Source organism: Gossypium hirsutum, chromosome D01 (genome assembly GCF_007990345.1).
Source record: "Gossypium hirsutum isolate 1008001.06 chromosome D01, Gossypium_hirsutum_v2.1, whole genome shotgun sequence".
NCBI classification, from domain to species: Eukaryota; Viridiplantae; Streptophyta; class Magnoliopsida; order Malvales; family Malvaceae; genus Gossypium; species Gossypium hirsutum.
The window spans coordinates 29,942,290-29,963,696 of NC_053437.1; the positions used below are offsets into that span (position 1 = coordinate 29,942,290).

The window sequence follows — 21,407 nt, forward strand, 5'->3', positions numbered from 1 at the left end:
CAATGAGAAAATTGAATTTTAGTGACAAGAGGTCAGGTCAGTTGAATAGTGAAACAAGAAAGAGTTTAACTAATAAACTGTACTAATTGGATAAACCAAAAATTCTGAAAAATTTATGGTAAAAAGATATATGACTCTAGTTTTAGGGAAATTTTACAGATCTAAATTTCAAGTTTCGTAACTCGAGTTATAATTAATTTAGTGACAACTATGCGATTGGACAACTTTGTTGTAAATAGTGAAATTAATTTTAAAAGCAAATTTTTATGCCTCAAACTAGTAAGTTAAGTCAAGTAACGCCTTGTGCTCGACTCCGATAATGGTTTTGGGTAAGGGGTGTTACACTGCCAAACGTGTGAACATCTAGATTTGAAATACTGCAGAAAAATATATAATAAATAAAACAGTGATATTTACAAATATACGGGTCAAATTGTAATATAGTAAAGAATGTTACAACAAAACACTCTGGGAAGTACTTTGAGGATCGTACCCAAGGGAGATTGGATTACAGTTGAATTAATTTTCTACACTAATGGAGCTAAATAGTAATAATCTAAAATTATATCACGAAAAATCAAAATGGAAGTAATTAATTGAAATAAAAAAAATTAACTAAAATAAAAGACAACCAAATAACAATTGAAATAAATTCCAATTAATCAAGAAGAAGACTAACTCACTTCAGTGTTCCTAATTAACTTTATAACTCAATTTTTATAGAGTTAGTTATTAGTCAACCAATTATTACCTCTTGGCCTCTAACTAATTAACTAATCAACCAATACACGGTTATCTCTCGACCTCATTTTCTCGACCAGGATAAATTATGATTTACTCGGTAAACTTATCTCTCGATCTCATTTATCCTAAATTTGTCACATCCCAAAAATCTAGGGTTAGTAGAATCGGGTTTTTGAACCAAGAGAGAGTGATCATGCCTTAATTTTTAAATTATCTATGTGTTTTTAGGAAATAAATGAGGTATTATTTTGTTGGTAAAGTGTTAGTGAAACGTTCCATGAAACCCAAGCTTAAATCCTTTCACTCGCACCATTTTATTATTTTGCAAATTTTGCATCAAACCTTAGAGTGTGACACACCTTGTTTTTAAAATAAATATTGCAAAATTATTTCAAGAATGATGAAATAGCCCAGTGGTTAAAAGAAGTATGAGAAAGTATGGAAATTAGATTAAGGTCCTAAGTTCAATTCCTTTCCCTTGCAAAATAGCTTAATTTTTGCTAAAATTTCTCCTTCTCCGTATTTTGTGTCGCTGAAGCCTTAAACCCCAGCTATAAATACAAATTTTTCTTGTATTTTTCATCCTTTAAGTCAATTTTTCCCTACCCTAGCCATTTACCCTCTCCCTCTTCTCTTTTCTCTTCAATTTTCTTTCTTTTTTACCTTGTGTGCCACAGCCCAAGCCACCAAGATTCACCATCAATTTCTCTTCTTTTTGCAACAAAATCTTGCACCATTCTTTTCCTCTTCTTGATATCATCTATCATAAAATTTCCAGCCTTAAATCTAAAATTTTAGCACTCAATATCGATATCCATTAATGCTCCAAAAGAACTCCATTGTCGCCCTTATTTTCTTGCTTAAGTAAGTGTTATTTTCTTTCATTTTTTAATGGATCTTTCAATAAAATACCCAATTTTACATATCTGGAATTGGGGTGATTTTTAAATATTTAATAATTATTTTTCTAGCCTTTGAAGTGATTTCAATTGTTGTTTTAAATTAGCCCCAATTTCGTCACTGTTGATGGTGATATGTCGCGCCTAGAGGCACAAAATGGGGCTTTTGTTTCTTTAATTTTTCCCATCTATTTCCAAAAAAATCTTAGGTTCTTTAACCTTTCCTAATCATATTTAATCATGTGTACTTTAGGAAAAATCAATCTTGATCAATCGACGACTTAGATCTGACAATTCGGGAAGCGTAAGTGTGGTTGATTATGGGCTAGTGTGTAGTTTTAGTTTTGATGTTGAGGAAATTGTTAATTGATTGAATTAAAGATTTTAAATATGTAATAGCTATTGATTTTTTAGTATTTGATTGTGTCAGGTTCCAACTTAAACACCCTAAATCAACAATGAAGCCGATAGAGTTTCACATATGCGGTTCGTATTAAACCAATGTAAGAAACCTAACTAGTTTGGATCTGAAAAATCGACATAATTGTAATGATTGGACTGAAACCATAAGAGGGTGATTGAGGGCAGTTTAATTGGTATATTAATTTACTCAAATGATGATTTTTAATTTAGGTTCGTTTTAAAGTCTTATAGAGAAACCGCGAGATTCGCAAGTGTGCTGTAGTATAGCATAATTAAGGTGTGGGTCCTAACTCGTTAACTTGAGTGTTTTAATATTATTTTTAAATGACTGAATTGAGGACTAAGCTTGTTAGTTGGGCTTGGCTAAGTGGCTAAGAAATTAAATTGTAAGTGGCCGAACCAGGTATGTTTCGAGCCCTAATTGTTTGGCACGTTAGCAAAAATGTGAGAATGACTGAATAATTATATGATTGATATTGTTGTGGATGATTAGTTGATATGATGTATGTTGATTGTATGTATATCATGATTTCAAATGAGAATGAGGTTTACACATGATATATTTGTATGAATGATTTGCTATAAAATATTTGAAAGCCTGTTATATCATCGAGCAACAACTAGTAGTGCAGCTTGTGGAGTAGCTCCCGCTAGTCGCTAAAGTAGTTCCACAATTATGCACAGTAGATTTCATCACCTTGACCCTCTCGGTGAGGTCTATCAGCTCTATATCATCGGGCTCTAGCTTGATCAATGTTGGGTGCCTCAATTATTGCCTGATTCTAACCCTCGACGAAGTGATCACTTTTGTTTATTTTATCAACAGCATCACTTCTTGATTCTTCTGGCATTTTAGCTATAAAATAAAAGAGTTCAAAATTATCATTCAAATCTCGACCCAAACTCGACTCGACCTTGGCATTTACCTCTAAACTAAATTTTCAACTCAATTTAGTCCGACAATTGACTAAATCTGTAGCTCTGATACCACTAAATGTAGCACCCCATACCTAACCTGATTGTCAGGTCCGAGCTACGAGAAGCCACATGCATTGTCAGAGCAACTACAATGGATTACATTTCAAATTTACAGTTAATCCATATTATTATTTACAAGCCCAATTTCGCCTGGTCCCAGGCAAACAAAATTAAACCTAAACCCAAAATACCAGCCATTACAACCAAATAACCCAAACCCAACAACCTAAGCCTAACCAGGCCCAACACCCTAAATCAAACCCAAAACCCATTAGTCAAACTAGGGTTTCAGCTTTTCTAAAACCCTAACTAGCCCAGCGCCGCTGCCATCGCATCATCAGTGCAAGTGGCGCACCTACCACCGCCACTTGCTCATTGCCACACCACCATCAATCACCTGCAAGAAGAAAGAAAACACGCAAGCAGCAAAAGTAAGAAAAAATTGAAACAAATCGGCTATAAAAGCCAAATATCACTTTTGTAATTTTTTTACAAACACCAAGGAATCGAAATAGCAGAAAAATTTTTAAAAGGTGTTGATTTAGATTTTTTTACTGTTTTTCTGTTTGTGTTTTTATTTTTCTATCCATTTACTATTATTATTATTTATTACGAACCTAATTCAACGAAAAAAGAAGAAGGAAGGGGTTACCTGAATCGGCCCGTAGCCCCGCCATCGGTCGCCCTCTCGCTGTCGTCGGATTCAAACTTCAAGGGTAGTCGGGGTCCCTTTTCTTTTGTCTTCTACGTTGAGAGACCTTGACTCTTGAATATGCCATGAAATAAGGGCTGAAAAGCCCATTTCGAGCAACTTCGGCCGCTGGCCACAGAGGCGGCGTGGCGGAGGCCAGGGAACCCAAAGGCCGGATGCTTATGAAAAGGGAGAAGGGTTTTGAAAATTTTAAAAAAAATGGTGGCTGAAATGAGTTTTAAAAAAAATTGGTTTAAATACCTTAACTGGGACGGCGTCGTTTTGATTTTAGGGCTCAGAGGCCAAAACGATGCCGTTTTGACCTGGATTGGACCTACCCGACCTGAACCCCCTAGGATCTGCGTGTTTTTGGAAAAAGAGGCTATTTGCATCCCTGGTCCTTTCGCTTTTGAGGCTGGTTACAATTCGGTCCTACCCTTTTTTATTTTTTATTTTTTCCTCAAATTTTCATTTTTTTCAATTCGATCCTTAGACCGTTTTAAAAAGAAAAACACTTGAAACGACGCCATTTTGGTAAAGGGAATAATTTCCCCAACGACCCCTCCTTTTTTAAATGCATTAGTTTTTAATCCTATTTCGATTTTTAGCATTAAATTTGTTTACGAATCTTACCTTTAATTTCATTTTGATTATAATATGGTCCTTTAATTAATTTGTTTTGTTGTTTGTTTAGCAATCTGTCCAATATTTTTTAGTGAATATTATTTTTTATTTTTTTTATTTTTATATTCATTATTTTTTTATTTAAGATTTATTTATTAATTTATTTAACTATTTTGTTATCCTATTATTTTTAATAAACTCAAACTTAATATTAAATACTTTATTTTCCATATTTTTTCAGCGTATACATATTATTTAGTTTAAATCATTTTTATTTTATTTTAAGATTTGTGTTTTTAATTAGCTTCTTCACTAGCTTTCAAATATTAATCTTAATATTTATGTGATGTGTGATGTGAGATTACTGCCCTTATATGTATTGTATTGCTTATTTGTACTTATCGATTATTTGTCATCCATTAGAGTATTTTTTTTGGTTTACGAATTATTACTTCGCCTTGCATATTATCATTTCCATCATGCTTTATTTGCTAAAAAAATATGTTTAATGTAGTTTAAGTTTTGGGAATCATTTTATTCAAAAGCTTTCAAGATAACGCCATACTCGGTATTTGGGATCTTCCAGAGGATTGAGCCCTAACGTATTGGGTTCCAATTTTCCTCGTTGAATCTAAATAATCGAGAATATTCCTTAATCAAAACACATAAATAAAAAGCTCATTATCGGGAATTCGATACGTTGTGTCCTAACGCATTGGATACGACATGTTGTTTTCTCGAGATGAGGATTTTTCTAAAAAATAATAAAGGCAATATTCAATGTTTGGAATTTTGAGAAATTGTGCCCTAATGTATTGGACTATGATTTCTTCATCTGACTTAAACAATTGAATATCCTTTTGAATTTTTTTGCATGATTTTTTTAAGGACAAGCTCATTTCTAAGGATGTGAACTATCATGCCCTAACTCATTGGGTGTGACATTTTCTCTCTCTGAAATGAGAGGGTCTTAACATGTAATTTGATTTATACAAGTTTTTTTAATACAAGGATCGTATTTTAAAATCTTTGCACTTTCTTGATATTAAGACACTAATTAATCAACAAGGTACCAATTTTGGGCGTGTCGAGGGTGCTAACCTTTCCTCGTGCATAACCGACTTTCAAACCCGTTTTTTGGATTTTATAAGACCAAAAATTATCATTTTAGTAAATTTAAATTTTTATTAAAATGATTTAGTTATGAGGTGATCCGATCACACCTAAATAAAAAGGATTGGTGGCGACTCTATTTTTATTTTTTTTTCAAAATTTAAGTCGATCCCCTTTTCAAAAAAATGGTTTCGACAGTTTGACGACTCCACTGGGGACAAGTTTTTAGAGTCAGGCTACAAATCGATAAATTCCTTTTTTTCAAAAATTGTAAATTCGATTTAAAATTACAATCCTTTATTTGCATTTTTATGGTTTGTACTATTGTGGTATGATTGCTTTACTGGTTCGATTATTTTTTTTAAATCACTGTATATTGCACTGCATAACCTTTTGGTTATACCCTTCTAAGTGGGAGTGAGAAACTAGTCCTTCGTGAGGTTTTCACCTCCGTGCAGGATAGTGGATCGCTTTCGGGATACATCCGTACCTATGTCTTCGTGAGATTTTCATCTCCATGCAACCATAGGGAAATGTATTCCCCTGAACTGAACTCGGTCCATATGAGCCTATAATGGGTGAGGATCGAGGAATCTGCTGGTTCAGGTACCCTTTCTTTAGAACCGAACCATATACAGTGAGCCCTAAGAGCCTACCCTAGTAAGAATTACTCCATACCCTTAGTGGTCGACCAAGTAGATATTTTGTTTATGATTTCTTGATTACTCTAAATTTTTGTCTGAAATGTACTGACTTATTTTGTTTTAATCATGTTTGCGTGACATTTTCATCATAAAAGGTGTCAATTCGCATTCGATTACTAAGTAGAGAGCTTGCCATGGAGAATGAATTTCTTGATAAAATAGAAGATAATGTCGTAGTCCGAATGTGGTCAGAAAAAATGCAACTTGAGAAAGGTGATAGCTTGACTGAGTGGTACACATCAGAATTATGGGACTTCACTTATATCAGTGTAACTCAGAATAATCTCCAGGAGTTGAAAGAAATATGGGCCCAGTGGGATGATGAAGTCAAACAGATATTTTACTATAATAATGGTGATTTGCCATATTTGTTTGATATTAAGGTGGACGAGCTTTTGTTTCCAGCTTTGGCCCAATTTTTGAATTTCGCTTATATCTGCTTAACTTTTGGGGAGGTAGACTTGGTGCCTACTATAGAGGAATATACAATTTTGATACGTTGCCCAAGGATTCAAGCAGATAAAATCTATTCTAAAGCCGTCAACGTCCCGACTTTTGTAAAAAAAGTTAATGAATATCTTAGGAATGAGTGAGCAATGAGTCTCAGCGTGGATCAAACAAAAAGGAGAAAGCAAATGTATTCCCTAGAAAAGTCTACGTGATTTGATTTTAGTACACCCTGATATGAAGAAAAAAGTCAATGTTTTTGCTTTGAGCATTTACGGGCTGATGATTTTTCCTAGAGCGTTGGGGTACATAGACGAAATAGTTACAGATTTGTTTGATCGACTAGACAGGAGAGTCATACCTGTCCCAACAATTTTAGCTGATACATTTAGATCTTTAAGTGCGTGTCGAAGTGCGAGTGAGGGAAGATTCATTGGATGTGCACAGTTCTTGTTAGTGTGGTTCCACAGCCATTTCTGGAAAGTGGATAAAGTTTCCTATCGAGTATTTTTCGAGAATTATTCTCTATTGAAAGAATTAGCAGTGACACCGAGATGTGACAACATTACCGAGGAAAGATGGATGGTGATTCTTCAAAAGCTCAAAGATGAAGATGTTGAATGGAAAGCCTATTGGATGGTGCTCGATAAGATCTTGTATCGATGTGGGGACTTCAACTAGGTCCCTTTACTTGGGATTTGGGGAGCTGTTGGCTATGCACCGTTACTAGTACTAAAATAGTATAGGTCAAGACACTTCTTACCCACAACCCAAGGACTAGCTCAGTGCGAGTTTTCATATAAAGATGATGGTTACAAGAAGAAGATTCGAGAGATGACCAATGCTTGGAAAAAAATTTACCGAATGAAGAGATTTGTTGTAGGACCAATGGCGACCCCTGAATATAGTGGATGGTGGAGTAAAAGGATCAATGACAATATCCCTGGGCCAAGTCAAGAAGGTGTTCGATCGATGGAGGAATATCTACAAGTAGTCCCATCTGAGATAGAAATCATAAAACAAGATTTTGAAAAGAGAAATTCAAAGCTGGGAAAGAAGATAGAATAGTTGGAGGAGGAAAAAATGCACTTGAGATTAGATATTGATGTTCAGAGGTTAGAAACTAAGAAATTGAGAAAAGGGAAGAATAAAGCCGAAGAGGATTTAGACAATTTGAAAACAGATTACAAGAAGTTGTGTTTATCAATGAGAACCGTTGATAGGTGGGAAAGGAAATTGTAGGAGGCTCAAATGCAAAACGAGGCTTTAGAGAAGAGTTTGTTACAGAGTCGAAGTGAAAAGGGTGAGCTAAAAGCTAGAGTGGCTGAACTTGAAGAATCTCTTCATCATTATCGAAATTGTAATACGGCAGTGGAGCTAAGAGCGAGTTTGAGCAAGATCGAGGAAATGAAAAGAAGAATAAAAGAATTAGAGGTGGCATTACAAAGCCGTGAAATACGGATTGAATTTCTTGAAGCCAACGAAGAGTGTCAGAAAGAACAACTCCACTTTTGTTAGAATCAAGTTAGAAACAAAGATCACATTATGAGAGAAGCCATGGCTCAAGTTCGGGAGTTAGCTGATCACTTACAGACTTTGGCGGTGTAGGCCGGTGTATTGAGTATGAAGTACGAATTAGAATCAAACCAGGGGAAAGAGCTTGCTTCACTACTTAGGAAAATTAAAATTCTGAGCATTAGGGCAAAACCATATATGTTATCTATTTTATGTAAAGAATTTTGTTTTCTAGTAAAGTTTTCTAAATGGTATTGAATTAGAATCAAAGCTTTTTTTTTTGCATTCACTTTATGCATTTGCATTACATTACATGCATTAAAGTCTATCAAAAGAGTCTAATAGATTAAAATTATTTCAGCTAATCTAGAAACTGACAAAAACATACCAACCAAACACTGTTACGGTACCCAAGCAAAAACCAAAAACATGGACCAAAGATTGGAAAGACTAGAACAGCTCCAAAAGGAGATGCAAGACCAACTTCAGCTGCAAGTGCAAGAGCAGCTAGATAAGATTCAACAAGATATGATGGACAAAATGATGGAGTCTCAAAGAAGCATGATGACTCAGTTGACTCAACTATTGGCTGGGGGAAATGATAAGGGAAAGGGCCCTATGGCTAATGCTGAAGAAAGTGACAACGATGGACTTCCCTATCCTCCAGGCCTCACCTCTCCACATGTGCAGACCCAAGCTGAGGTGTACCTACGCAAATCCTCTGTCACAATCAAGCCTCAGTAGTTTTTGACCAGTACCTCATTGCGAACGAACTTCTAAGACAGGTCGGGCTCTAACCCCGGAGATAACCCTATTAATCCTGTTATCCCTAATTTCGATGAAGTGGCTAAAAAGAAAAAAAACAAAGGAGGAATTGCCAAAAGAGCTAGAAAAATGTGTAAATGGCTTGAAGAAAAATTCAGGGCAATGGAAAGCACTGAGAACTACCATGGGATTGATGCTAAAGATTTGAGCTTGGTCCTGAATTTGGTACCCCCTTACAAGTTCAAAATGCCAGAATTTGAGAAGTACGGGTCAGTTGATTGTTGACTGGGCATGTTAACAATGACCAACTCAATAGCCTTGCAGGGGCAGCGTCTAAATGCTACAATCAACTGAGCCGTACTAGGATTAGTTCATGGAGGGATTTAGCACAAGCCTTCATAAAGCAGTACAGTCATGTAACAGATATGGTTCCTGATAGAATCACCCTACAAAATATGGAAAAGAAGTCGAATGAAAGTTTTAGGCAATACGCACAGAGATGGAGGGAAGTTGCCATCCAAGTCCAGCCACCACTCCTAGAAAAAGAAACTACTATGCTTTTTATCAACACGCTAAAGGCTCCGTTCATCACGCACATGTTGGGAAGTGCCATAAAAAGTTTTTCAGATCTAGTCATGAATGACGAAATGATTGAAAATGCCATAAGAAGTGGAAGGATTTATGCTGGAGAAAGTAACATAAGACCAACTACAAGGAGAAAAGAAAATGAGGTGAACAATGTAAGCATATATAATAAGGGTTACTCAAAATCAGTCACTGTAAGTCAGCCAAGAAAGGTGGTTGCTGGTCAACAAAGTGCATCAAGACAAGAATCTGGCACAAAGCAAAGCACTGAGAAGCTCCAATTTACGCCAATTCCAATGCCATATAAGGATTTGTATCAAATTTTATTCGATGCACACGTTGTTTCCCTTTTCTACTTAAAACCCCTACAACCTTCGTACCCCAAATGGTACGGCACAAATGTACAATGCAACTACATGCGGGAATTACGGGGAATTCCATAGAAAATTGCATTGCGTTTAAAAAGCTGGTTGAAAGGCTTAATAGTTTAAGCGTTGTCAAATATGACGATTCATCCAGTGTAGAAAATCCATTAACTAATTATACGGATAATGGGGTAAACGTGCTAAGTGGAAACATAGGGAGAAGAATTAAGGCAGACATCGCAAAAGTAAGAACTCCTTTGAGATGGGTCTGGAAGAAAATGGTAGAAAAGGGGTTAATCATCTCGAATTTAGAATGGAGCTTTAAAAAGATGAGAAATTATTGTGATTTCCATCATGAAGAAGGGCACGAGATCCAAGAGTGCATAAAATTCAGAACCTTGGTTTAAGGCATGATGGATGATAAGGAAGTGGAGTTCTACCAAGAAGTCAAGGAAGAAGGAAGCATATGCGCGTCAGAATCAACGACAAGGGTTCTGAAAGTAAATCATCTTGTGCTTATCATCTCGTGACCAAAGAATAATGAAATGGGAGCATCGATAATGCCAAAGATCATAATTCAAAAACCTGCAACCTTCTCTTACAAGGATAGTAAGAAAGTCCCGTGGATCTATGAGTGCAACGCAATCATCCCGGGAAAGGAGACTTCAGCCAGTACTGCAAAAGAGGATCAGGGTATAGGTTCCCATATGCGTAGTGGGAAACGCTATGATTCGATAAGTCTTCAAACAGAACTAGTAAAAGGAAATGCCATAGTGACAGAACAAAAGAAGGAGAAAGCAACTGAGCCTGTGTTACCTATTAACGAGTCAGTAAAATAGGAGGAAGCTAAGGAATCCCTCAAATTCTTGAAGCATAGTGAGTACAGTGTTGTAAAATAGTTGCATAAACATCCAGCTCACATATTTGTGCTAGCCTTGCTCTTGAGTTCAAAGGTGCATCGAAGTGCATTGATGAGAGTGCTGAATGAAACTTATGTGGCCAATGATATCTCTGTTAATAAATTAGATCGACTGGTCAACAATATAAGTGCCGATAACTTTATCTTTTTCAGCGATGACGAAATACCGCCTGGGGGTATGGGATCTACTAAAGCTTTGAACATTACTACCCGCTGCAAAGGGTATACCTTGCCAGGGGTTTTGATCGACAACGGATCAGTATTGAATGTATTGCCCCTATCCATATTTAAAAGGCTGCCCGTGGATAGTTCGTACATGAAAAAATGCCAGAATATAGTGAGGGCATTTGATGGCACAGAAAGAAAGGTCATAGGAAAGATCGAAATACCCTTATTGATTGGTCTAACTATCTACGAGGTGGATTTCCTTGTAATAGATATCAAGCCTTCTTACAATTGCTTATTAGGGAGGCCATGGATACATTCGGCGGGGGTTGTAACATCATCATTACATCAGAAGTTGAAGCTAGTGTTAGAAGGTCGGCTGGTGATAATAAATGCCAAAGAGGATATCATAGCGGCTGTAGCCAATGATGCGCCATACATGGAAACTTATGATGAGGTAGTTAAATGTTCCTTTCAATCTTTAGAGTTTGTAAATGCAACATTTATTTCTGAGCGGAACAAAATTCCAGTGCCGTAAATATCCAAGACTACGAAGATGGGGTTGAAGTTGTTGATAAGGAAAGGAGCCTTACCCGAAAGAGGATTAGGGAGACGTCTTCAAGGAAGAATTGAGGTTCTGGTGCTGAAAGAAAAGCAAGATCGCTTTGGCTTAGGGTACAAGCCAGATATGAGACAGAGAAAGAAAGAAGAAAGGCGCGCTTAAGTGGAGAGGAAGTTCAGTGGGAACCAATGATAATTCCCCATATATCCAAAACCTTTGTATCTGAAGGGATCATTCATCCCAAAAAAAAGATACCGGTGGAAGAAAGCATCGAGGAGATGTTGGAAAATGTTCACATCAATGCCATACATGAAGACACAAATGAACAAGGGACCTTGTTAGATATCCGTCCCTATGAACCTGGGAGTGTTCTAAATAATTGGACTGCAGAAGAAATACCTGAAGTTTTTAGAGCTTTCTCAGAGTAATATTCAAAACACACTTGTTGTTTTAGCCTAGAGACAATAAGAACTCCTTTGTGAAATAGGCTCATGTTTGAACATCATTATTTTAATGAAATACATCTTTGCATTTATTTTGAGCAGATATTCCCTTAAGATTCTTTCATTCTTTTTGTACGAGTAATTATTTTGGGATATTTCATTCTCTTGGACTTATTCCAAATCATTCTTTCATTAATTCATAATCATACTATACAAATAAGTATCCTTAAATTCATACATTCTTTGTATACTCCTTGGTACCTGTAACAGGTCCCCGGATATCAATGACATGAGTGACTCTACTATGGACTCAGAAAATCTTTTTAAATGAGACATGTGTTTAGAGGGATCTCATGACTTTGAAGATGACATAGATTGTAACTTATCTCTGGACTTGTTGAGGATGGTAGAGTAAGAGGAGAAACAAATTCTACCTCATAAGGAAGTGGTGGAGATTGTGACCCTGGAAGAGGGAAAGGTTGTGAAGATTGGAACATGCATAACTAAAGAAATGAAGTGAGACTTCATCAAGTTACTTCAGGGGTTCAAAGACGTCTTCTCATGGTCATACCAGGATATACCCGGGTTAAGTAACGACATGGTAGTACACCGTCTTCCTATAATAGAGGATTGTAAGCCAGTTCAGCAAAAACTCTAGAGGATGAGGCCTGACGATGTACTAAAAATAAAGGAGGAAGTTCAAAAGTAGTTCGATGCTAGGTTCCTACAAGTGGTCAAGTACTCAGAATGGGTGGCCAACATTGTAACCATCCCTAAGAAAGATGGGAAGGTACGAATGTGTGTAGACTACAGAGATTTGAATAAGGCTAGTCCGAAAGATAATTTTCCCTTGCCTCACATCGACACTTTGGTGGACAACACGGCAGGGTACTCACTATTTTCTTTCATGGGCGGTTTATCGGGATACAACCAAATTAAGATGCATCCTAAAGATATGAGGAATACCACATTCATAACCCTTTGGGGAACTTTATGTTACAAAGTGATGCCATTCGGGTTGAAAAATGCAGGAGCCACAGACCAGAGAGCCATGGTGACCCTCTTCCACGATTTGATGCCTAAAGAAATGAAAGTCTATGTTGACGACATGATTGCAAAATCCCAGACGGAGAAGGAACATGTGCAAGTCTTGAGAAAGTTGTTATTAAAGTTAAGAAAGTTACAACTCAAACTCAATCCAGCCAAATGTACCTTTGGGGCTATGTCGGGAAAACTTCTGGGGTTTGTAATTAGTGAAAAAGGGATTGAAATTGACCTAGACAAAGTTAAGGCTATACAATAATTGCCTCCGCCGCGTACTCAAAAGGAAGTTCGAGGTTTCCTAGGAAGACTGAATTACATTGCTCGGTTTATTTCACAACTAATCGAGAAATACGGTCCCATATTTCATCTTCTGAAGAAACATAAACCAGGTATTTGGGACGAGGAATGTCAGGAAACTTTTGACAAGATAAAATAGTACTTGTCCAATACTCAGTGCTGTTACCACCTAGCCCAGATAGACCACTGATAATGTATTTAACAGTGTTCGACAAATCCATGGGATGTGTGCTAGGCCAACATGATGAGACCGGAAGGAAAGAAAAGGCGATATACTATCTCAGTAAGAAATTCACTGATTGTGAAATGAGATACTCACCTATGGAGAAATTATGTTGTGCTCTGATCTGGACAACTTAGAGATTGAGGCAGTATCTGTTGTACCATACAACTTGGCTAATCTCAAAATTAGACCATTTAAAATATATGATGGAGTCGACCACTTTGAATGGGAGAATGGCTAGATGGCAGATTTTTCTTTCCGAATTTGACATAGTTTATGTGAGCCAGAAGGCCGTAAAAGGAAGTGTAATAGCTGACTTTCTAGCCAGTAGAGCCTTAGAGGACTACGAGCTTTTGAATTTTGATTTTCTGAATGAAGACCTGATGAATGTGGCAACCGTTGAAGAAAATTCCCAAGTGAGTCACATTTGGAAGTTCAATTTGAAGGAGCCAACGCTGTGGGCAATGGAATTGGGGCAGTCTTAGTATCCCCAAGTGGTGATCATTATCCTATTGCTACCAAATTGGATTTTGATTGCACAAACAATATGGTAGAATATGAGGCGTGCATCATGGGCATCCGTGCGACCATAGAACGTAAAATCAAAGTATTAAAGGTATATGGGGATTCTGCATTGGTAATATACTAGCTCAAAGGTGAATAGGATACAAGAGATCCCAAATTAATTAGTTATCAAAAGTTGGTCCTCGAATTGATTGAAGAATTTGATGACATTACCTTCTGCTATCTCCCACGATATGAAAATCAAATGGCTGACGCATTGGCTACTTTATCTTCCATGATCAAAGTGAATAGGCAATAGGATATGAAGCCAATCCAGATAAGCATTCATGAGACACCGGCTTATTGTTACAATATTGAAGAGGAAGAAAAAGATGACAGCCCTTGGTACCAAGATATATTACGATATGTAAAGAACCATGAGTATCCTGACCAAACGACCGAGAATGATAAAAGGATGTTAAGAAGACTGGCCAGTGACTACATCTTAGATGGGGAGATCCTATACAAAATAGGGAAGGATCAAATATTGTTAAGATGTGTGGACGCTGTGGAGGCTAAAAAATCCTGGAAGAAGTCCATAAGGGTATATGCGGAACGCATGCAAATGGTTTCACAATGGCCAGACAGATTATGAGATTTGGATACTACTGGTCCAATATGGAAGGAGATTGCATTAATTATGCCAAGAAGTGTCATAAATGCCAAATTTATGGAGATAAAATACATGCACCTCCTTCACCTCTTCACGTTATGACTTCTCCATGGCCTTTTTCCATGTGGGGTATGGATGTATCGGCCAATATCGCTGAAGGCTTCTAATGGGCACCGTTTCATCTTCTTGGTCATTGATTACTTCACTTAATGGGTGGAAGCTGCTACTTATGCTAATGTCACAAAGTTAGTAGTCAGCAAATTATTGAAAAAAGAGATCATATGTCGATATGGAATGCCTGAAAGAATCATATCTGACAATGCGATGAATTTAAACAATAGTACAATACCGGATGTTTGCAATCAATTCATGATCAGACACCACAACTCGTCACTGTATCGCCCAAAAATGAATGGCGCAATGGAGGCGACCAATAAAAATATTAAAAAGATTGTGGGGAAAATGACTGAGACTTACAAAGACTGGAATGAGAAACTACCATTTGCCATCTTTGCTTATCGGACATCTATCACCTCTACCGGGGCAACACCTTTCTCTCTGGTTTACGAGATGGAGGCAGTTTTACCCATTGAAGTCAAAATTCCTTCTCTTCGGGTATTGGCTGAGCTAAATTTGGATGAAGCAGAATGGATCCAATCTCGATACGATCAGTTGAACCTAATTAAAGGAAAAAGGATAAAAGCTATTCGTCACGATCAGATGTACCAAAAACGGATGATGCGAGCTTACAACAAAAAGGTTTGTCCCAGAGAATTCCACGAGGGAGATCTGGTATTGAAAAAGATCCTTCCTCTAAAAAAGGATTTTAGAGGGAAATGGATGCCAAATTGGGAAGAACCTTACGTTGTAAAAAAGGCCTTTTCTGGTGGACCTTTGATTTTGACCGAGATGGATGGGAAAAACTTGCCTAATCCAGTAAACTTAGATTCAATCAAGAAATACTTTGCCTAAGAGGGAAAAGGGACCAAGGTGAAAACCCTCAAAGGGCGCTTTGAGTCCTAAAAAAAGGGGGGACCAAGGTGAAACCCGCAAAAGGCGCCTTGAGACCAAAAGGGATTTGAGTTGAAAATCCAAAAAGGGCGGCTTAAGTGTTGATCAGAATGGGTCATGCGGTGATCTTGCTATACTTGAATCAACAGAAAAGGGTAGGCGACGTCTTGGAGCATTGACAGAGTACTGTGGATCTCCTAAACACATGGCAGAGAAGTTCAAGCTGCAATTTCTGGGGCACCTAATCTTCATACTATTGAATTTTTTGTTCTTGGAATACTTCATACGTGTTCCCAATCAATTCCTCTTTTATTTTTATTATCCTTGATAATTTATTCCTTTCGAACCATGCTCCCAAATCAATTCTATTTTATCCATTGTTATGATCTTTTTGCAAGCATGTTGCATTAGAATAATGATTAATGGACTAATAATGCTTTCACAAGGGAAGTTTTGCATATTACTCTAGAAGTTTCCAAATAATACAAGAACCTGAAATAAGGCTATTATTTAGAACGCACCAAGTTTAAAGGTTGAAATATCTAAGAAGGAAAAGTCTAAGACTATCCCTTCAGATTTTGTTGTCAAAACATTGATTGAAAAAAACGACAAGATGTCGTGTTGGTGATAAAAATTTAATGAGCAAACAAGAAATGATCATCGAGCAATAAGAAGAGGTTTTTCTTGGAGAAGAAAATTCTACAGTGGTGCATGAACATTTGGTACAGCACCCTAGGTGTAAATGACCAAAGTGATAGAAGAGGATTCACATCCTATACTCTTAAATTGCAATTGGAGAGGATGAAAAATGTCAGATTTTACACCTTGGGTTTCAATAACACAAGACTCGTGACCTTGAAGTACGATTAAACCTTGAGGTTACAGTAGGGTAAACTGATTGAGCGTTCTTTGGGTTTTTGTCAAAGGCACCAGCTGAACAAAATGACTCAGTAACACATCAGTGATAAAACCTTAATGAACAATCAGTAATGACAACCTAAACATTAAAGGATCATTTTCATGACATTTTGCATTCATTCATATGCATCCAGTTAGGAGATTTTGATTTCATTCCAATCATAACATCCTAATCACTAGGCATGAATAGGCCTATGAAATGGATTTTACAGGTCATGTTCCCCAGAGAACAGATCGAAGAAAGCAAGTCTTATCCCCCTTGAAGTTGCAGTGGGGCAGAATGAAGATGGCGAATCTTATTTCCCTGAAGTTGTAGTGGAACAGATTAAAGCCAATAATCTTAACTCCCTGAAGTTGCAGTGGAGCGGATTGAAGTTACAAATCTTATCTCCCTGAAGTTGCAGTGGAGTAGACTGAGGATAGAAAACCTTATCTCCCTGAAGTTGCAGTGGAGCAGGTTGAAGATACAAGTCTTATCTCCCTGAAGTTGCAGTGGAGCATATTAAACCACAAACCTTATCTCTCTGAAGTTGCAGTAGAGCAGGTTGAAATAATAAACCTTATCCTCCTGAAGTTGCAGTGGGGTAGGTTGAAGATGCAAGTCTTATCTCCCTGACGTTGCAGTGGAGCAGAGTAAAACCACAAATATCACCCCCCTGAAGTTGCGGCAGAGTAGATTGAAGCTACAAGTCGTAGCTCTCTGAAGTGCGGTGGAGTGGATCAAAGCAACAAGACGCAGTCAACTAGAGTGAAGCTACTTGAAAAAGAGAAGCACCAGAACAAGTCAAGAATCAGCGAGACCAGGTAAAATTGGTCTTTCCTAAAAGTCTTTGCTCTATTCTCATTACACGACAATGAGCAAAGAAGGGTAGCTGTACAAGCCCAATTTCGCCCGGGCCCAGGCAAACAAAATTAAACCTAAACCCAAAATACAAGGCCATTACAACCAAATAACCCAAACCCAACAACCTAAGCCTAACTAGGCCCAACACCCCAAATTAGACCCAAAACCCATTAGTCAAACTAGGGTTTCAGCTTTTCTGAAACCCTAGCTAGGCCAGCTCGCCGTCGTCGCATCATCAGTGCAAGTGGCCATAATTAGTATTTGGGATCTTCCAGACGATTGAGCCCTAATGTATTGGGTTCCAATTTTCCTTGTTGAATCTAAATAATAGAGAATATTCCTTAATCAAAACACATAAATAAAAAGCTCATTATCAGGAATTCGATACATTGTGTCCTAACGCATTGGATACGACATGTTGTTTCCTCGAGATGAGGATTTTTCTAAAAATAATAAAGGCAATATTCAATGTTTGGAATTTTGAGAAATTGTGACCTAACGTATTGGACTACGATTTCTTCATCTGACTTAAACAATTGAATACCCTTTTGAATTTTATTGCATGAGTTTTTTTTAAGGACAAGCTCATTTCTGAGGATGTGAAATATCATGCCCTAACTCATTGGGTGTGACATTTTCTCTCTCCGAAATGAGAGGGTCTTAATATGTAATTTGATTTATACAAGTTTTTTTAATACAAGGATCATATTTTAAATTCTTTGCACTTTCTTGATATTAAGACACTAATTAATCAATAAGGTACCAATTTTGGGCGTGTCGAGTGTGCTAACCCTTCCTCGTGCATAACCGACTTCTGAACCCATTTTCTAGATTTTATAAGACCAAAAATTATCGTTTTAGTATATTTAAATTTTTATTGAAATGATTTAATTATGAGGTGATCCGATCACACCTAAATAAAAAGGATTGGTGGCGACTCCATTTTCATTTTTTTTCAAAATTTAAGTCGATCCCCTTTTCAAAAAAATGGTTTGACAATTACTAAAACAACATTACGACATAATATATTAAACAATCATATATGAGCTTATGAAAGCTCTTTAGGAGACTCGAGGTCAAAAAATGATCAAATTGTAACATTTTTAAAATATTGGGTTGACGTCGCTACTTCAAGGATTCTAGGTTACAAGACAACTCACTGTCGATTCCTCGTCGCAATGTTAAAGGTTCAACGTCACGACGTGACTGTCTATTTTCACAAGGTCCAAATGGTACCAATTTGTAACACCTAAACAAGCAATTCAATACTTCAATTCAATCTTTTCAGTCAAAGATACTATTCTCATAAGTTCATTTCTAATATTTATCATATATATATTACATAAAATTTACATCTCAGTTTGATACCTACGACAATTTCCACATTTCTAACCATTTAATCATTTGGTACCAACTTATTACATCCAACCTAATATCACATTTGCATATCAAGTTCATTCCAACTTCAACAATCCCAAATCACAACATACACAATACCATTTGGCCATATTAATTAAACCATTACTAGCTTAAATATCAATATAACTATATATTATACAAAACTGACTCAAAACCTATGTATATGCCATATATCAAAATGAAAGGGGACTATACAAACATTGCTAATTCAAGGATTCTTGATTGGATGTTGAATAACAATTCAGGACTTCAAAATCTACTATGACCTACACACGAAATAAACAAATCGTACACTGAGTGAAAAACTCAGTGGTTTTTTCATGATTCAAGTCAATAAATGAGCATAGTCACAATAAGAATTCGATCAATATATGCTATAATTCAACCATTTCAGTTTAAATGTTCAATACGAAAATATCATTCTCATACACCATTTCACTTGATAATCAAACTAAACATTTTATGCCATACTTTTTATTAACAAAGATGCAATCATTTCCATTTCAATTTCATATATACATGTATGTACCAATATGATATTCACTCTCATTTTCATCCAATGCTAATGATAATTCATTTGAGGATTCAATTTTTTATTTTGAGTCTTTTGACTCATTCATATTCGATTACCAGGGCTTTTATCAACTTGATTGCATGATGTCTTTAGTCTCAATTTGCATATATGCACATATAGTACTAATTCATATCATCATTTCAATTCAATATCATTTAACAAGTTTACATTTTTTTTAATCCATATTAATCTGATTTGGACTCAAGACAGATAGACGAATCATCGAACCAACACATCGATCTAGCACCAAAGTGCGTCATCAGATAAACCAAAGTAGTTGGCCACATAGTGCATTATCAGATAAACTGAAGAAAATTTATTGGCACACATAGTGTAATCTGGCACACAAAGTGCATAAACCCGTATATAATCTTATCTTATGACATGCCAACTATATTTGACTTTGCCCGAACAGTTAATAGGGTAACCATTATTCCAGTTATACATTGTTTACATGCTTACATATCAAGTTTCATACCATTTTCATTATCTCATCATATCAGATATCATATATCACCATTTCATTTCTACTCAATTCATCACATGAATCAGTATCAATTTTCATATTGAATTTATTTACGGCATGCACATCTTGATTCAATTCTTAACCAATATCATCAACACGAATCATTCATATGATTAGCATAAACTTACCTCAATGATCTCGAAACATAGAAGTACAAACTAAATTCTCTCGTCACTCGTTGACGACTCTCACTTTTCCTTTCTCTTGTTACGGCCTAACGTCGTCTTTAATTTTAAGGTTTTGGTTGATAAATGTAATTTGCAAAATTTGAAAATTTTCTTCTTTCTCTTTTAATGGAAACGAGAAAAGAAAGAAGATGACAAGCTTTCGTATTTCCTTCCACTCAAATTTCATAGATATATATATATTTCCAAATTAGTGACTTAAGCATGATTAATTTGTTAATTAATATGCATTTACACATTTTTAATTATTAACTTAGTTTAATTGTAATTTATCGTCACACTCTAATATCATTCATTCATTATTGGTTTATTAATCATTTTAGTCCTTTGGATAATTGTTATGTAGGTCCCCAAGCATTTTCTTAATTAAAACTCAATAGCGATTGGATTTTTACAATTTAGTCTTAGAGTTTTAATTAACTATCTTTTTGGCTAAATTACTTAACCGATCTTTATTATATTTTCATATTAACTTTGCAATATTCTCATTTTATATTTGCGAACTCGATTTACGAAAATGAGATTCTGAAATTGCATTTGTCGACACCACTAGAAATCAGGTCGTTCATAAACATAATAGAAGAATACTACAATAATAAATGTTCAATCATAAATTTATTTTATACAATCATAAACTTCAAAAGAAAAATCAAGGTAAAGGATTAATTCTCACCGTATCTGATGCATCTTCTGAAGGGCAAATTGATTGAGTCATTGTCATTGTTGGCTGTAAAAAGAATAAAGGTTAAACAACTCAAATAATCAAGAAATTGAAGGAAAATAGCCAAAAACGAGAGAGATGAAAGAAATATGATGATACAAATATAGTCGTTGTACATAGTAAATGTATTTACCACCAAGTATAAGTTGCTTTAGCACTAAGTTTAAGATATAGTCGTTTATCAATTTTAATCAAATTTTAAACCTTAAAATCCATCCCAAAATCAAAATCTTTATATTTAAGTAATTTGTATGAGATTTATAAAAAAAATGTGAGTATTCTCAGGATCGAAAAAAATATATATACATATGTATATGCATGTAATAGAATATATCTCAAGACCGACAAAAAAAGTGATATTTGATTAGAAAATAATGCAATTTGCACCCATTTAAGGATGGTGAACAACCTATAAACTTTAAGATGCAAGCAAGCTCGTACAAGGACAATGTACTTGTAAATAAAATGGGGGAAACCTTGACCAAAAACCTTGAAACAAAGCAATAAAAAAGAAATAAATTGTAGG

General features: G+C 36.0%; 1 protein-coding gene across 1 annotated transcript; it reads left to right on the top strand.

Annotated features, from left to right (window-relative positions):
* The first annotated feature begins 8,567 nt into the window (after nt 1-8,567).
* LOC107921638 (uncharacterized) lies at nt 8,568-9,188 on the top strand. Its single transcript, XM_016851467.1, has 2 exons — nt 8,568-8,842; nt 8,924-9,188. The coding sequence occupies exons 1-2, from the start codon at nt 8,568-8,570 to the stop codon at nt 9,186-9,188; spliced, it is 540 nt and encodes a 179-aa protein (XP_016706956.1).
* Nucleotides 9,189-21,407: the final 12,219 nt, after the last annotated feature.

Coding starts and splice junctions, on each gene's coding strand:
- LOC107921638 (XM_016851467.1), top strand. CDS start 8,568: ATGGACCAAAGATTGGAAAGACTAGAACAGCTCCAAAAGGAGATGCAA. Junction 8,843..8,923: donor GTGCAGACCCAAGCTGAGGT/GTACCTACGCAA, acceptor CTTCTAAGACAG/GTCGGGCTCTAACCCCGGAG.